The sequence below is a fragment of the Morone saxatilis genome, unplaced genomic scaffold (assembly GCF_004916995.1).
Source record: "Morone saxatilis isolate NCDOM2014 unplaced genomic scaffold, NCSU_SB_2.0 Contig20, whole genome shotgun sequence".
NCBI lineage: Eukaryota > Metazoa > Chordata > Actinopteri > Moronidae > Morone > Morone saxatilis.
The window spans coordinates 3490447-3505458 of record NW_023339763.1 but is presented as its reverse complement, the minus strand read 5'-3'; the positions used below and the strand labels follow the sequence as shown (position 1 = coordinate 3505458).

General features: G+C 41.8%; 2 protein-coding genes and 1 long non-coding RNA gene across 6 annotated transcripts in view; 1 reads left to right on the top strand and 2 right to left on the bottom strand.

The window, feature by feature from the left end:
* emsy (EMSY transcriptional repressor, BRCA2 interacting) overlaps window positions 1–11260 on the top strand; it is a 22429-nt gene extending 11169 nt beyond the window's left edge. For 2 of the 4 annotated variants that reach the window (XM_035666369.1, XM_035666365.1), the window contains exons 14-20: window positions 3107–3299; window positions 3471–3638; window positions 5218–5373; window positions 6267–6433; window positions 7545–8129; window positions 8773–9177; window positions 10196–11260. In XM_035666369.1, coding sequence (XP_035522262.1) covers window positions 3107–3299; window positions 3471–3638; window positions 5218–5373; window positions 6267–6433; window positions 7545–8129; window positions 8773–9177; window positions 10196–10378 — 1857 coding nt within the window. In that variant the 3' untranslated portion in view covers window positions 10379–11260. The remainder of the gene's footprint in view (window positions 1–3106; window positions 3300–3470; window positions 3639–5217; window positions 5374–6266; window positions 6434–7544; window positions 8130–8772; window positions 9178–10195) is intronic. The other 2 variants (XM_035666366.1, XM_035666367.1) reach the window with 2 other exon arrangements.
* LOC118331433 lies at window positions 3523–4368 on the bottom strand. Its single transcript, XR_004796880.1, has 3 exons — window positions 4233–4368; window positions 3961–4100; window positions 3523–3662 (listed from the first exon to the last, which is right to left on the bottom strand). It is a non-coding gene; the product is annotated as an uncharacterized LOC118331433 (long non-coding RNA).
* A 1304-nt stretch (window positions 11261–12564) lies between the features above and the next one.
* LOC118331725 (DC-STAMP domain-containing protein 2-like) lies at window positions 12565–14317 on the bottom strand (the record flags this gene model as incomplete). Its single annotated transcript, XM_035666790.1, is given in 3 exon segments — window positions 12565–12662; window positions 13528–13652; window positions 14166–14317. Coding segments are annotated over 3 exon segments (375 nt in total), but the record flags the coding sequence as incomplete, so codon positions are not given.
* Between the last annotated feature and the right edge of the window lie 695 nt (window positions 14318–15012).

The following is a 15012-nucleotide window of genomic DNA, read 5'->3' as shown; positions in this document are numbered from 1 at the left end:
GAGAAGGAGACTTCTTCTCTCCACTGAGTTTCATTCAGTCACTAATCTGATGGCCCCCACACTGGATACTTTCTGGAGAAGTTCAATCTTGTAATTAAAACAAACATGCATTAGTTTAAACAGAGGAGAAAAAAAATCCCCAATACTCTCGCCTGATAAATAAATACTAGGGCTTTAACACTGACTTGTCCTCTTCCTCCATTTACTTCCCACATTCATGGAGACAGAATGAGTCTTAAATGTTATCAGTGAGCTGGGCAGACTGAGAGTGACCTATTCTACTGCTGTTCTGGGTCAAACAGCTGCAGGCTACAGTGTTTGTCTCCTGCAACAGGGATCATGTTTCTGACCCAAAATATTAAACCTGCGTTCATTGGGTTTGTTTGGGCCACGTGCAGGAAGCAGAGCAAGCTGGAAACACAACATTGACATATAAGCACCTTTTTATAAAGAAATATGTGGCTCATTCATTCGATAAATGCTCCACTGTGTTCAGCTCGTTGCTAACTTTGTGTATCTGCTGTTTGGCGCTGGGGAGATTGTGCAGAGCGGGGTCTATCAGAGCATTTATACTTGAGCACTGGTGTGTCTCTGTCGCACTGCAGATAACACGGCCAAAACTAGCTGGTGGTGGGGTTTCTATGCCACCGTTGAGTTTCGACTGAAACTGAAACTCTCACTCGTCTCTCTCCTCAATTCAACAAAAGATTGATGGAATACGAGGGGACAGACGAGAGCAGCGAGAGCAGCTGTGTGCCTGTTTATCTGTTGGGTTTTTCCACATATACCAGTATTTGCGTGGAAAAGCTCCCTAATGAGGATATTTTAACTCAATGTATCACATTATTGTGGCACATTGAATAGGAATCAAAATTTCCCAAAACCTCAGACATTTCCAACTATGTGTTTCCTTTGTCATTGAACTTAAGCCTAGCACTAAAATATGGCCACATCAGATCAAATTATATTTGTCAACTTTGGTTTTCTAACATATAATTCTTGTAAATTCACGTGTTAAATTTGACAGCTTTTGAAACCAAACTGCGTGGGCATCTGGGGGGGAAAAAAGCATTTCTTTAGGGGTTGCAGCTGCTCCTGTAGATCCGCCCCCGCTGATGAGACTTGAACCAAGGGATTATAACCAAACTAATGAGCTGAAAGAGGTTAAAAAATCTTCTTAGAGTTAAGGGGAACTGCAGAGTCAGGTGATACGTTTCCGTGCGTTCGTCTGTAACCTCTCCGTGTGTCCAGTTTTAATCACTCTGCTGGCTTTGATACTTTAAAAAACAGCAGAGTGACATTTGGGCTGATCAGTCCTTGGTCACATGAGAGAGATCCTCCATTAATCTGGTCTATTTGGTTTTTTATTTATATTCAATCAAATAGAATAGAAAATATCTTAACTGTCAGCTGGAGGTGGAAATTTATCTTTGGCTTAGCAAATCAAGATATGACCTCCGTAAATAATCTCTAAACGGTGCCCAGTGCAGCCCCATTATCGGAAGCTACCGTATAATGGGGCCTGTTGGACGAAACCAGCAACTACCGTAGGTGCTTTTCAGTTTCAGGGGATTTCTTTTCATGTCTGCTTTTTAAAAACGTAACAAAACAGAATTCTGAAGAAAATCATTTATTTCTGACAAATACCAAGAAGTCCTAATGTGGGATATGAAAGTGTATTTAGTGAAACGCACACAAGTGGTAACTAAAGTGATAACAGACTGCCCAGAGCTTCACCAATCTTCTTGGGGAATTTGAATTTAATGCACAGGTGTCAGATTATATTCTGTGAAGGTAAATTCCATCATGCTAATTATTTCAAGGTGTTTTCTGCTTGCTTTAATACCTTACGCAGTAAGAGTGATGAAGGAAAATATCTAAAAAATAATAAAATATCTGTTTGCTTTGTGTCTTGTCATAATGAAAAAAAAATATTACAGCAACAACATTCTGCTGACTTCTTCATGTCCATTCACAAAAAGTATGTCATTGTTTCGATATCGAACTCCAGTTTAAATATAGTGTCAATTTAGTTTCTGTTTTCAGTTATCATGGGGAAATTGAGGTCAGTGAGTCAGGCGTAGTACTGTTTTAAACACCCACAGTCATCCGTTGTGCAGCAAACCACAAACGGCAACAGCGATCTGAAAATCACCTTTCATTTTATCTAAGTGTTTAGTCTAAGTGATGGAAATGGCACCTGTGCACAAGACCTTTCTCCCATAGCTCTAATATTAAAACGGTTTGACATTTTCATACAACAAAGCTGACGGAAATAAGAAACCCGTATTAATAATTTCTTCAGCCAATATCATCATACCATCTACTTTATAGCAGCGAGTCCTATCCAGAGCTTTTAACCCAGGGGTACTGCTGCAGCGTCTGATTTAAAGAAATTAATTTGTGTCCATATATTTGTGTTTTTGAGGAAAATTAATACGTAAGTAGGATTACAAAGAAATTAACATCATCTCAAGCGCCAAATGCGGGAAGATTTTTTCGTTTGGCGAGTGAATCTCAGAAGGCTATCCATCACAGTGGAGTGTAAATGTAATTTTAAAAAAACTATGCTGACACTCTCTACTGCATATAAGTACAATGTGTGTGACAAAATGTGAAAATGTATTATTTTGGCTGGTTGATTGTTTTACCAAAAAGTTAAGTTGATAATCAATAATTTAGTATGATGATGTAGATATGATGAGCTGATTGCACAAGAATCGCCTCCAAATCTGAGTTTGTTAACAAGCAAGCAGAGAAATGGACTAAAGCCTTAGAAGTAGGATCATAGGATCATATACTGATTTGCATTCCCCGCAGGTGGTGGTATGAATGCAAACCTACTGAAAAAAAGAGACTTAGCTGAAACATCGACAAGTCTAAGATCACCATGACCTTTATGAAATAAATATTGTAACAATATCCACTTCTATATAATCAATAATATGAAATAACATCCACTTTGACATCAGTTCAAAGGGCATTGTGGTTGGTGTTGCTGATAGGGAACTTAAGCTCATCTGAGGTCGCTGTGGGGGGAACCAGTTAAAAAGGTTAGGTACCGCTGCTTTACAGGAAACCGTATGTTCCTTTGGTGTCCTTCCAGGTTCTCATCAAGCCAAAGCCAGTTTTCCAGACGGCGGTGGTGAGCGAACAGACCAGGCAGCTGGTCACCGAGACGCTGCAGCAGGTGACCCGCTCAGCAGACATCGTGCAGGGTCAGACCTCGGGCCAGGACGGGTCCACAAAGGACGAGTCGGGCAGCTCAACTGGCGAGGCCTCCCATGGAAGTGCTCAAGGTATACTTCCCGTTCCCCTTTGATAAGAGCAGATGAGACTGCTGTTACCGCATGATGCCTCCGGGTGTGTTTTTGCCTATATAGGAATATTATGCAGGAGTTTAACCCAATGCACAAGGCCTTTCCTTCAGAAATGTAAAATTGTCCCACATTGTTCCCGTCATTCCTCAGAACCTCAGCCTGTAGTGCATGTGGTGTCCTCCAGAGAGCAGGATTGGACAGAGCAGGAAGTGTCTGTGGAGTCCAGCCCGACTATTATCTACCAGGAGGTGTCTGGCGGGGAGTCCCAGTCCGCCACTTCCACCATCAAAGCCCTGCTCGAGCTGCAGCAAACAACAGGTGAGCCTTTATGTCACCGAAAGGCTGCAGACATAAGCGGAAAGCAGAGGGACGGCAGATGTGACTTGAATCAGCTGTACACATGCAGACTACAGCAGTTTTACAAGGTCAGGTGAAATATTCCTGCCAAATAACTTTCAGCATATCGCCTACAGGCCTTCTGTCACCCCCACACTTTTCCTCTTGCACAGCAGATTTGAACTTTTATTGAAAGCCTACAGTCAAACAGCCTTTCAGAAGCTGCTGATAAAAGCTCAGCCCACAGTAATTCAGTTTTTCACCTGAGGCTTTGCTTTCACATTAAGTTCATTGGGCTACAAACCTGTGGAACTGGGTTGATAGGTAGCAGCAACAGAGATTCCCACGGAATATTTGAATGCAGGAACAATTTTAGACTGAGTTGTACATTGGAAATGCGTCACAAGAGCCGATGACATTCACCTACTTCCGACTGTAAAGTCCCTAAAACGATAAATGTGATTTACTGCACAAAGCCAGAGCAGTTCAACAGGTCCACTTATGAATGGTTATATTGCCCAATGTTAAACAGTACAGTGCAAATAAAATATAGTGGAAATAGCTGCCTTTATTTACCTCAGTTGCACAGAGAACCAGTCCTTTATGCCCAAACCAGTCTGTTAAATCGTACACTTTGCTGCTTTAAGTTTCTAATTTTAACAGTAGTATTGTTGTAACTTTACAGTTTGCTAAACCCCTCCCCCAAGTAGCAACTGTCATTGCTCATAGCTTAGCAAGTGTAACCAGACACGGCAAGACCGGCCAGCTTTGGATTTCGTCACACGTTGAAGCGTCGTGCACGGGGCTGTAATAAAACAGATACTTATTTATAGAGGTTGGAGGGTGGTGTTGGTGAAATCAAAAACAGGAGAGCAAAAGTGTGAGGATTGTATTAAACTGTGTGTTTATGTGCTCGCAATCATTAGCTTGTCCGGCCAACTAGCATGCTACTACAAAAGTAAACCAGAATTACTTCCAAGGTCAAAGAGCTAAGGCCTAAGAAGCCAAGAAAAGGTTGTTTGGAGCAAAATAACAGTCTGATTTCATATTTTTTGTAATCGTTTTAATAATAAGAATTATTACTTAGCTCTACGTGTCAATTCGAACCATGCTGTTTCTTCATTTCTGTATCTTCAGTTGTAATTTTAGATAATTTTGAGTGTTAAATCTGCCATCGCTATCCTTATAAGTTACATATCTGCTGAATGAGAATGGAAATCTTGACAGCGAACAGACATTTACTTCTACTTTTACTAAGTTTTTTTAAATCGCTGTTAAGTTTGCATTAGTGAAACTCAACACTTCCTCCACAGATGTTTCACTTTAAAAGCCTTCCAATGGGTCAAAAGGTATAATCCTCACCTTTCATGGTAGACTTCTGATGTGAAACACATGCAAAAAGTGTTGAGTTTCATTAGTAGTATCTTAACACCAAATGAAAGGACACCAAATTAGAAACAATTAGAATTAATTTGTGAATATGAGCTTTTAAAAGGGAGAATTTATGACTGATCTGAACTGGTACATTATGATACATTTGAGTGTTTTTCCCTCTGAGCAGTGAAGGAGAAGGGAGAGTCCAAACCCAGACAGCACACCATCGACCTGAGCCAGATGGCTGTGCCCATCCAGCTAGCCCAGGAGAAGAAGCCCAGCCCGGAGTCCCCCAGACCCTCCACCTCAGAGGCTGAGCCCAGCACTGAGTACGTCCCAGCAGGTACGCCTCTCCGGTCTGCTGCTATCACTATACAGTACACCAGTGGTGGAAGAAGTACTAGATCTTTTACTTAAAGCTGCAGTAGTTAACCGACTATAAAAATGATTAAGTCTCATTCCCAAGTCATCAAATACGGACGCTTTGGGACCTGTTTTGGTTCTGATTGGTTGTTTTAATTCAGCTGTGGTAGATTATTTCAAATGCCATTTGGAGAACTATGAGGAGCCAGAGGAACCAGAGTTTTCTCGTATACTACTTTCAAGATAGAGTGAAAGTTTCAGCAAGCAAATATAAGAAAAGGGTATTTTTCAACGAGTAACTGCAGCTTTAAGTAAAAGTAGCATTACCATTGTGTAAAAACGGTTAGGAACTCAAAAACTGCATTCAAAACCTTAAAGTATTGGTATCAAAATATATTCAAAGTACCAAAAGTAATTATAATGTATTGCATAATGGCTCAATAATATATACATCACTGGATTATAATTAGTGTTGAAGTAATGTGTAAGCATCACTTTGGCTACAGTTCCTGTGGCCGATGTGACGATTGTTGATCTAGATCATTCAGGTTACTTCATCGTATCGCTCCCACTGCAAACCTTGTGACTTTTACGCCACACTAGACGCTGAGTAAATGGATTTGTACCATTGAAATACACACTGAATGACATCACCAGCACTGAGCACTTCCTTTTTTGGCTGGCAGAATTTCAGTGGAACAAACTAAACCTCAAACTAAAACCTTAAAGACATGACACTGTGAAACACAGTTCTCTTTTTGATTATTTTACAGAAAAATTGCGTACGTGTTTGGATGTATGTGTTCGTGTGTGTGTGTGTGTGATTGTGAGTATTTAATATGCTAATCTGACAGGCTGTGGTTCCCCTGCCAGGTAAAGTCAGCAGAGTGGGAGTGTCCTCAGAGGATGATGACGTGGTCATGTCCTCCAGCCAACAGCTGGGGAAGCCTTATAAAAGCAGCATCAGCCAGGTTACCGTGGTAACCAAACCAGCTGCTGCCTCCTCCTCCGCAGCTGCAGCGTCGCATGTCAGCAACATGGTGAGGAAACTAAAGAGCAGCACTGTAGATGTTCTAATATATCAGAATCGAGAGTACAGAGAGAACACCCATTTCTTCCTCACTTCTGGTATTTAAAGATCCAAATAGTTTTTGGATTTATGTTAACAGGTTTTGAGATTTCTGCCTTCCCTCTTAATACAGTGGAGGTGGGTGGAAATTTGTTTGTGGTGCTCACATCCTTGCATCTTTTATGTGAACAATGTGAGCAACCAACCACACACCAGACAGTTTTCATAGGAACTATTCCTTCAGTCGAGTGTGAAGTTTAAGTGATAGCTGTTCCAAAGAGGAGTCTGTGGGTTACCGCTGAAGCTAGGTGATTTGTTGCTTGTACATTCGATGCTTTTATGCTTTTATTGCCTGCCCGCGAACTACAGAGGGAAATTAGCCTGCTAACTCAGAAATGTCACTGTGAAATAAAATAATAAACAAAATGTTTTCTGGGTGGGAATGTGGGTGGAATGACCTAAGATAATTTATACACTTTATATTAATGTGATGATGGTGTTTTTAGTGTTTTGACTCACATCATTAGCTCTGATATTTATTCTTTTATGCCATCAACCTGCCAGGGACTGCAGATGTAAATTAGCCTGTTTAGTTTGATCTGGCACATTTAGATAATGGACATGTTAAGTAATGTCCATCGTCCAACACTTCAAATGTCATTATATTAACAGATGGATATAAATATTAAACAGAAACGCTGTAATAGCATCTGTGTTGTCAACAAACATTAATTAAGGTTCATTTAAATGTTTCATTCAGATTTTTGGGACAGATTTGTAGAATCAACTCCAGAGTTCTGGTTTTAATCGTTGTGTGTTTTTTATCATATATATTTTAGAATGACATTTTTAAAAGAAATAAATCCTAAGTTTGTCACTCATCAGGTCATTCTGGCTCCTAAGAACTGGAGCCAGTTTCCTCCAAGTCCTAATGTTCTGAAAATGTGAATATTTGATCATTTTAACTGCTTGTGTTTCATCTTTAATGTCATGTTGTTTTCCTGCCTCAGTGAGGATGGGTAAAGTGTCGTCCTCCTCTTGATAACATCCCTCAGTCAGCCTTCTTTACGACTGTGTTTCAGCCCTCTGACAGCCATGGTAAAACTGAGACCGTGTTAGAGGTGGGCGAGATGGAAGGCGACACTTTGGACCCCCAGACGGGCTTGTTTTACCGCTCCAGCCAACCGGCTTCAGACCCCGTTAAGCAAACCACCCACTCTGTTAGCGCTCAGCCGCCTCCCTTGAGCCAGGCAGAGGCCGAGCAGAGCCGGAACAGCTCCGCCTCCACCCAGCCGCCGCCACTGCCACCGCCGCCACCACCGCAACTGCAGAGCAAACCTCAGATCAGCCAACCTTCCTCTTCATCTTCTGCCTTCCCCTCCACTCCTCCTCTGACAAAGAAACTCCCGAAACTACGAGAGCAGATTCAGCCCAAACCCCAGGCCTTAACCCAGAGCCCCAAAGACAGACCCCTGACTGCGCCAGCACAAACCGTGGCAAAGGTCACGAGCCCGGGCACGCCAACCAAACCCCTGGTGACGCCGCAGCTCCCGAAGCTCCAGCAAGCACCCACATCCCACCACAGGCCCCTGCACACACCCATGTCTCACCCTCCGCCGCTGCAGGCGCACCACCCCGTCAGCACCGAGAAGACTCCCCCCAGCCAGGTGAGTGTGTTTACAGCCAACACTGGTAGCGCTGCCAGGAGCAGGAAATAAACAACTTGGGGCATTTGTTTCTTTTGATTTCGGTGCAGAATAGAGACACACCTTCATGCAAACTGAAAATAAAAATGCCCCGAGGTAGTTCCTAGAAACTCCTGCCCTGACTTTTGTCACTCATCTTAACAAGTGCATCCTGAGGCACCTGACAGAACCAGTTTGTGTGATGGTGCTGGCATTCCCCCCCCCTTCCCTGTCAAAGGCAATAAAAGATCTGTCATGTTTATCTTGAATTGATTTATAGTTATATTAACGCTGGCTGCAGCTGCTACTCTTCTGTTTTGTGTCACTGCGATTTTTTTCTTAGAGTCGGTCAGATAAAATAACAGACATAAATAACAAACTTTGGTTTTTGACAATAGACAAAACAATTATTAAAAAATAATTTATAGCGATAATAAGTAATTGTCTTTTGCAGCCTGAATATTTAGCCTTGAAGTCAGTCTCACCAAAACATTTTATAACCATGAAAAGTTATCACATATTTTATGTTATATGTTTATCTTTAATGATTGTGGTGAACAGGATAAATACTTTGACAGTTGACAGTTCTTTAATTTCAATTTCTCATCAAATCTCTTCACCACAGCAGCCAATCATCACACAGAGCGCCACCGTCACCAAGATCACCTTCGGCAGTTCCCACCATACAACGCCGGTCTTCAGCAGCGGCGAGGCCACTGCCAAACTGATCCCCGAGTCCAGCTCCGGGCCCTCAGGAGACAAGCCCTCGGTGTCGGACATCCTGAAGATCTCCATGATGGAGGCGGAGATCGACCCGAGCACGGAGCCCATGGTGGTGGACTCGTCCAGCGACTGCGGCCCTCTGGGGAAAGCCTTGGAGGTCCAGGCCGTGTCAGGCACACTGGACTCTGGCCAGTTCATCAGCAGCTCTGGGACCTCCATGCATCATTCCCACACAAAGAGCCAGCAGTTCAGCTGCATGCAGGGACTCACAGCACAGAGGAGCAAAGAAGATCTGGAGGTCATTGAGGTAAGATATGGATATGCAATCAATCACAGAGCTGGAGGTACCGACCGACTGCAGCTCCGTCACATATTCACCTCTTTAATAAAACAGAATTCACTTCTATGAAGGTAAAAAAGGTTATGTTTGCAAAATAAAAACAAAAAAGTAGTCAGTTTTTGTAAATGTATTCATTTTGTCGTTTTTATAAACCCATCACTTTCAATTGTTCTAGTTTTTTATAAATGTTTATATATATATATTGGTGAAATAGTGCAACAAAAAAAGAGATAAGATAAAAACAAGATAGACATGATGGACAGACAGGAATATAAAACCTTTACAATAATGTAATGTCATGATATTCTAAGAGTATGGGAGTAGAAAATTAGATAAATAGTCCTCGGTTAACTAAACAGTTTATTTTTAGCCAAAGACAACTTAAAACAAAGCATTCATCACCGCTATTACAAACATTGACCAACATGATTAGCCAACGTGGAAAAATCAAAGAGAAAATCCCCCACACACTGTTTATAACCCCCACACGTCATGCTTTAATAGGATATTTTGATGAAGTTTATTTATAAGTATATTTTCAGTTGGCTTTATAGTCACCTTTCAATGTCTCTTCTGGTTGAGGAGTACTCATCAAATGAGTTCCTGTGTTTTTTAAATACTCGATGACATGAATCAATACAAATTTATTAGTGTTCGTATTGCAGATTAAAAATAGTGGCGCGTCAGGTCATTGGTATCAGTCTTAACATTTAACTCCTGTTGATAAAGCAAAAAACTGACTTCCCAAAATGTCGAACTTGCGTGCCAACAAAGATGGAAACTACCTAAATTCATCGCCAGAGGCTTCACACTTAGTACACCAGCAATTAGACTTCCCTCCGGGGCAATCAGGAGGAGAATAAGAATTTTAATGATACAACAGAATGATCTATTTAATATCTACAGTACAAAAAACCATTATAGTCATAATCTTATTACCTTACTGAAAATTGAACTGACTGAAACGTGTGACTAACACATGCAGGTGATTCCCCAGTACTCCATCCTGCCGGACTCCAGCCAGTCCAACGTGGTGGTGGAGCCCAGCGGCTTCCTGGAAATCACCAACTACACCAGCCAGCAGCTGGAGGAGGACAGCCCCATGGAGCAGGAGGTGGACAGCAGCAACGACGAGGCCACGGCAGCCAGCCCCCCCGACCAACCGTAGCCGGAGACACTGATGGGACTTGGGTTCGAACAAACAGACTAGTGATTTGTTTTTGGCCTCAGACCCAGTGGACAAAAGACTTTTCTGGCTGCTTTTTATAGTGTTTTTCTGTAAATATTAGTTGTTGATAATAAGTATAAGTATTTTTTCCTCCCCACAACTAACGGCACATATGGTTTTTATTGCCAGTGAGGAGTGCTGTGTGTAAAAATGTGGGAGCGAGGTGAAAGGATTAGTTTTAGTGCCGCTGCAGACAGTTGGAAAGCTGTCTCTCCAAACATACAGGACTTAATTGTTCCAGTATGTTAACAATGTTCCTGCAGGACATGGCAAAGACGCTTCATGAAATTGATTATTTGGAATTTGCTGGCTTTGTGCCACTGTACGTCATTTCAGAAACACTGGTTGTCCAGAGGTTTGTCACTCAGATATTTGTATAAAATGACCCTCCTTGATGATGGACGTCTTCTTTTAAAGACCTGAAGCTTTGACCACCAGATGAGGAGTATTTTCCTTTGACTGAAACTCAACTTTATAAACCTCCAACACCAATCCCATAAGGATTAAAGAGCAGATTTTATTTTGCTGCAAGGAACATAAAACAGAACCAGAAAGGAGTCCTGGAGGAAGGATAAGGTCCAACGTACAGGATGTGTTACTGTTAATTGTAATGTAAAAAAAAAAAAATGTACCTTTTTCTTTTTGTAAGATATATTCTGCAGTTGAAAAGTTTGCTGTGAGAAATTCACAGTTTGCATTTGAGTTTTTGCATAGTGTGTTTTAAACTATGCATTTCTTTTATACCTTTTCAAACTAGATGACTAGTTGAGAGAAAAAAAACCATTTAATCTGCACAATAAATCATGTAGAACATGTCACGTATGCACCGGTTGTTGCTTCACCATTTTGTCAGTAGGTAGCCTCACATTCAGGACGGACAGAAAAAAAACCTTTAACTGATTTCTTGCTCTGTAATCCAGCAGTGTGAATACTTCTACAAGTTAGTGGGTGCAAGAAGGAAGTTATTGTAAAAGAAATTCTACTGAAATTCCTTTTAAGAGCGACTTCCTACAATACAAAGGAGCACTTTGACACTGAAACTTTAGACGCTTCCCTTCGTGGAGAACGAGTGCTGTGGTGTTGACAGGCTGAGCCCACCTTCGGTTCGTGGCGTGGATGGGACAGATGTCGTGTCTGAGGTTAAACGAGAGGATTGTAGAAGAGTGCTAAAGGCGGTTGGAGTCTTCTGTTAGCAGAACGCTGACAGCATGTTGGATGTTTGTAGGCAGCAATAAAGCTTTGTGAGCGTATCTTCGCAGCTCAGCGTTAGATGATGATATTTCACTGCTGTGGCTGACAGTAATTGACCACATATGTCGGTTTCACAGAGCTGAAGCTCAAATTATCATGAGTGTTTACTAAATTATCTTTTTGGATAAATAGTTTTTTCTGCCTGCCTGCAACAATTTGGGCTACCTTTTTGGCCGGTTTTCCCCAATGCAAAGTCATATTTACATCGGGGATCGGCTACCTTTTCTATCAAAAGAAACATTTTTGGCCACCAAAACTGAAAAATCTGATCCTACCATGCTAATTTCTCATAGCAGATTAAGCATACTGGTAAGTAGCTAGCCTAGTTATGGATTTAGCCTAGTTATAGTCTTTAAAGACTAGTTCAACAAGCTAACGTTAGCAGCAGCTCAGCAACCCCTGCGGGACGACCTTTGTCGAACAGAATGGGAGAAACGCAGATTTTTAAGGTGGAACTGCTTTATTCAGTGTTTTTAATGGTTTTAATCAGCGGGTCTGTTAGTTTTGGAGAGGAGGAGATCTCTGCGGATAATTCGGCTCCCGGTAGAAACCTCCTGAACCATGAACACTGAAGGAATCCTAACCAGGAGGAGCTGACTGCGGCCAATGACACGCCAATGGTGGTGAAGACAACAACTCCCATGATCCCACACTGCTTCACCACCTCATCACACTTCCTTTTTGAGGCCCCCTAGTGGCAGAAAGTGCACACTGTGTAGTGTAACTACACGTGAAGATTAATGGTTGTAATCGTAACTCTCCGATATTCCGTCTCAAGTATTTTATATTTCACTGCAGTGTTTCAGTTTATCTGTGAAAAGTTCCTCCAGTATTATTATATGTTATTATAACTCCTCTGCAGTAGAAGCGGACACTCACAACTCTTCCTCGCCATCTTCCTGGAAGGTCAAAGGTCGCACACAGACGACACATGTGTTTCCCAAACCGTGGAAACATGGCCGACAGTACAGGCCTGCAAAAACAAAAGAGACAGAAACAACAGGATGTGGATGGGGTCGGGAGGGTCTCAGAGGTTCAGCAACTGAATCCACATATCACAATATTAAAGTAACTGTAACTTTATTGATCTTTCCTCTCAGACGACAACGTGACTTTTGGCTCAGTATAGTATAAAAATGGTAATCCTGCTAGTAATCCTCATATTTACTGAATGTCCCTGAACTACCAGTGAGATCAATCAATCAATCAATCAATAAGAAAATACATGTAAAATACAAGAAAATCTTTTTTCACATGAAAAGATCAAAATATGTTTTAAAAATCTAAAATCTGTTTATTTAATAGATTAAACTGTTAAAGTCAAGTTTAAAACTGTTAATACATTTATAAAATTATGAAAAATAGTAAAAAGTATAAGTTGTGTCAGTTCTTTAACTGGTTGTGTCCCTGATCGGACTTGAGCTGCACATAAAGACTCATTTCAGGGTTCAGAGACGTTCTGTCTGGAGTTAGTGAGTCACTGGAGGGTTAACTGGCCTCAGGTCTGTTATCTGTGACTTCAGCTGAGTCAACAACAGGACACTCCCTCAGCACACACACACACACACACACACACACACAGGCAGTGCTGCACTCATTTTAATGGTTTTACACCTTTTTAAATATTTCCTCCCTCAGTCCACACACTCTCTTTATGTGCAGGCCTCTCAGTAACCGTACGGTTAAGGGTGACCTGGGTCCTGGTTTCAGTGCACACATTCTTTACAGTACACAACACTTTCAAGTACAAGCTCTGAAATGACATTTTCAGAATAAATTGAGATGTAAATGCTTCAAGTAAATCTTTTCTATAATCTATAATCAATACATCAGACTACCTGAGCACTGTGGGACGTCACAGGCAACCATGTTGTCCTCCCCCTGTCTCACCACCTCACCGCAGGCCAGACAGCTGACTGATGACAGACCCAGCAGGTGAGACAGGTGAGAACCTCCAGGTAACCTGAGAGACAGGCAGACAGACAGATTTATTTCAGAAGATACAAGAGCATACACAAGCTCCCTCACTTCATCCTCCACTTCCAAGTGTAAAAGGGAAACAACGGTGGCAGCAAAACACAGGAACAGTCCCTATCTACATCCAGAGTTTGTCCGCTCTGGGCTACTGTAGAAACATGGAGATTCAATATGGTGGACTCTGCCAGAAGAGGAGCGGCTGTAGATAAAAACACTCGTAGGTAACGAAAACACAACAACTCTTATTGTCAGCTGATTAAACACTAATGAAAACAAAGCTATTAATATTATATGACTGTGACACACTGGAGCTTTAATATGTGGTTCAACATAGATTAGCTTAGCACGTAGCATATCTAAGTTTAAGGAGGAAGTTGGCCGAGGCCTGCTCAACAGTGATTGGAGCACGGAGCAAAAAGGGGCGGGGCAAAGAAAAATCTTACAAATACATTCAAATGATTAAAAAAAAATAAAGTCTATCTCTGAAAGGTGTTTGTACCACAGCAGGAGAGTCTGAAGGCGGCTCTCTCCTCCTCGTCCCCCTCCTCTTCCTCCTCCGTCAGCCTGCCTCCTGGCTGCAGACCTCATCAGGGCTTTCCCAACCGTCCTCCTCTGATCCAGGATCTGCTGCCGGAGGAACCGGATCCTCTCCTGAACAACAACAGAGACACACATTATCAGTTTTATGTTTCACTTTCTTTCTCCTGCACACATTCAGCCGAGGTCTTTATCTTCTCGTCTTACAGCGTCGATGACTGAAGGATAAAGGCCACAGCAGAGACAGCACAGATAAACGGACGTGTTGAAACAACAGAGCGACTGCTGACAGATGAAACCTGAACAGAGTCTGTCAGTCGCTGTTAGCCTGCGGTGGTTCCACAGTAACACTGCAGTGTATTTACAGCAGAATAAAACAGGAACCTCGCAACTGATTAGCAGCCAGCGGCGGTGACGTACTGCGAATTGAGCTGCTCTTGGTTTCACCTCGTCCAGAGCAGGATCTCATATTCCAGATAAACACTGAACTATCTGTCCCCCTTTGTCTCTGTGCTGTCCTTATCGTCAGTTTCTTTTGATGGGTGCGAAAAGTGCCAAGGAAAATTAAAGAAAGAAGAATTAAAGAAGCAAGAAGGAAAATGGAACCTTTAAAGACTTCAATAACAGACAAAAGTTCCTTGAGGTCTCATCAACAAGGCCCTGAACCACCACTGACACTAACTCTTATACCCACCCTGTATATATGCATTACATTAATACACTCCCGTCATCTGCACAGTTTTCTTTCATTCTTATCTTTATTTATTTATATTTTAAAAGTACTTTATTTTTCTGTGTGATTTGTATAT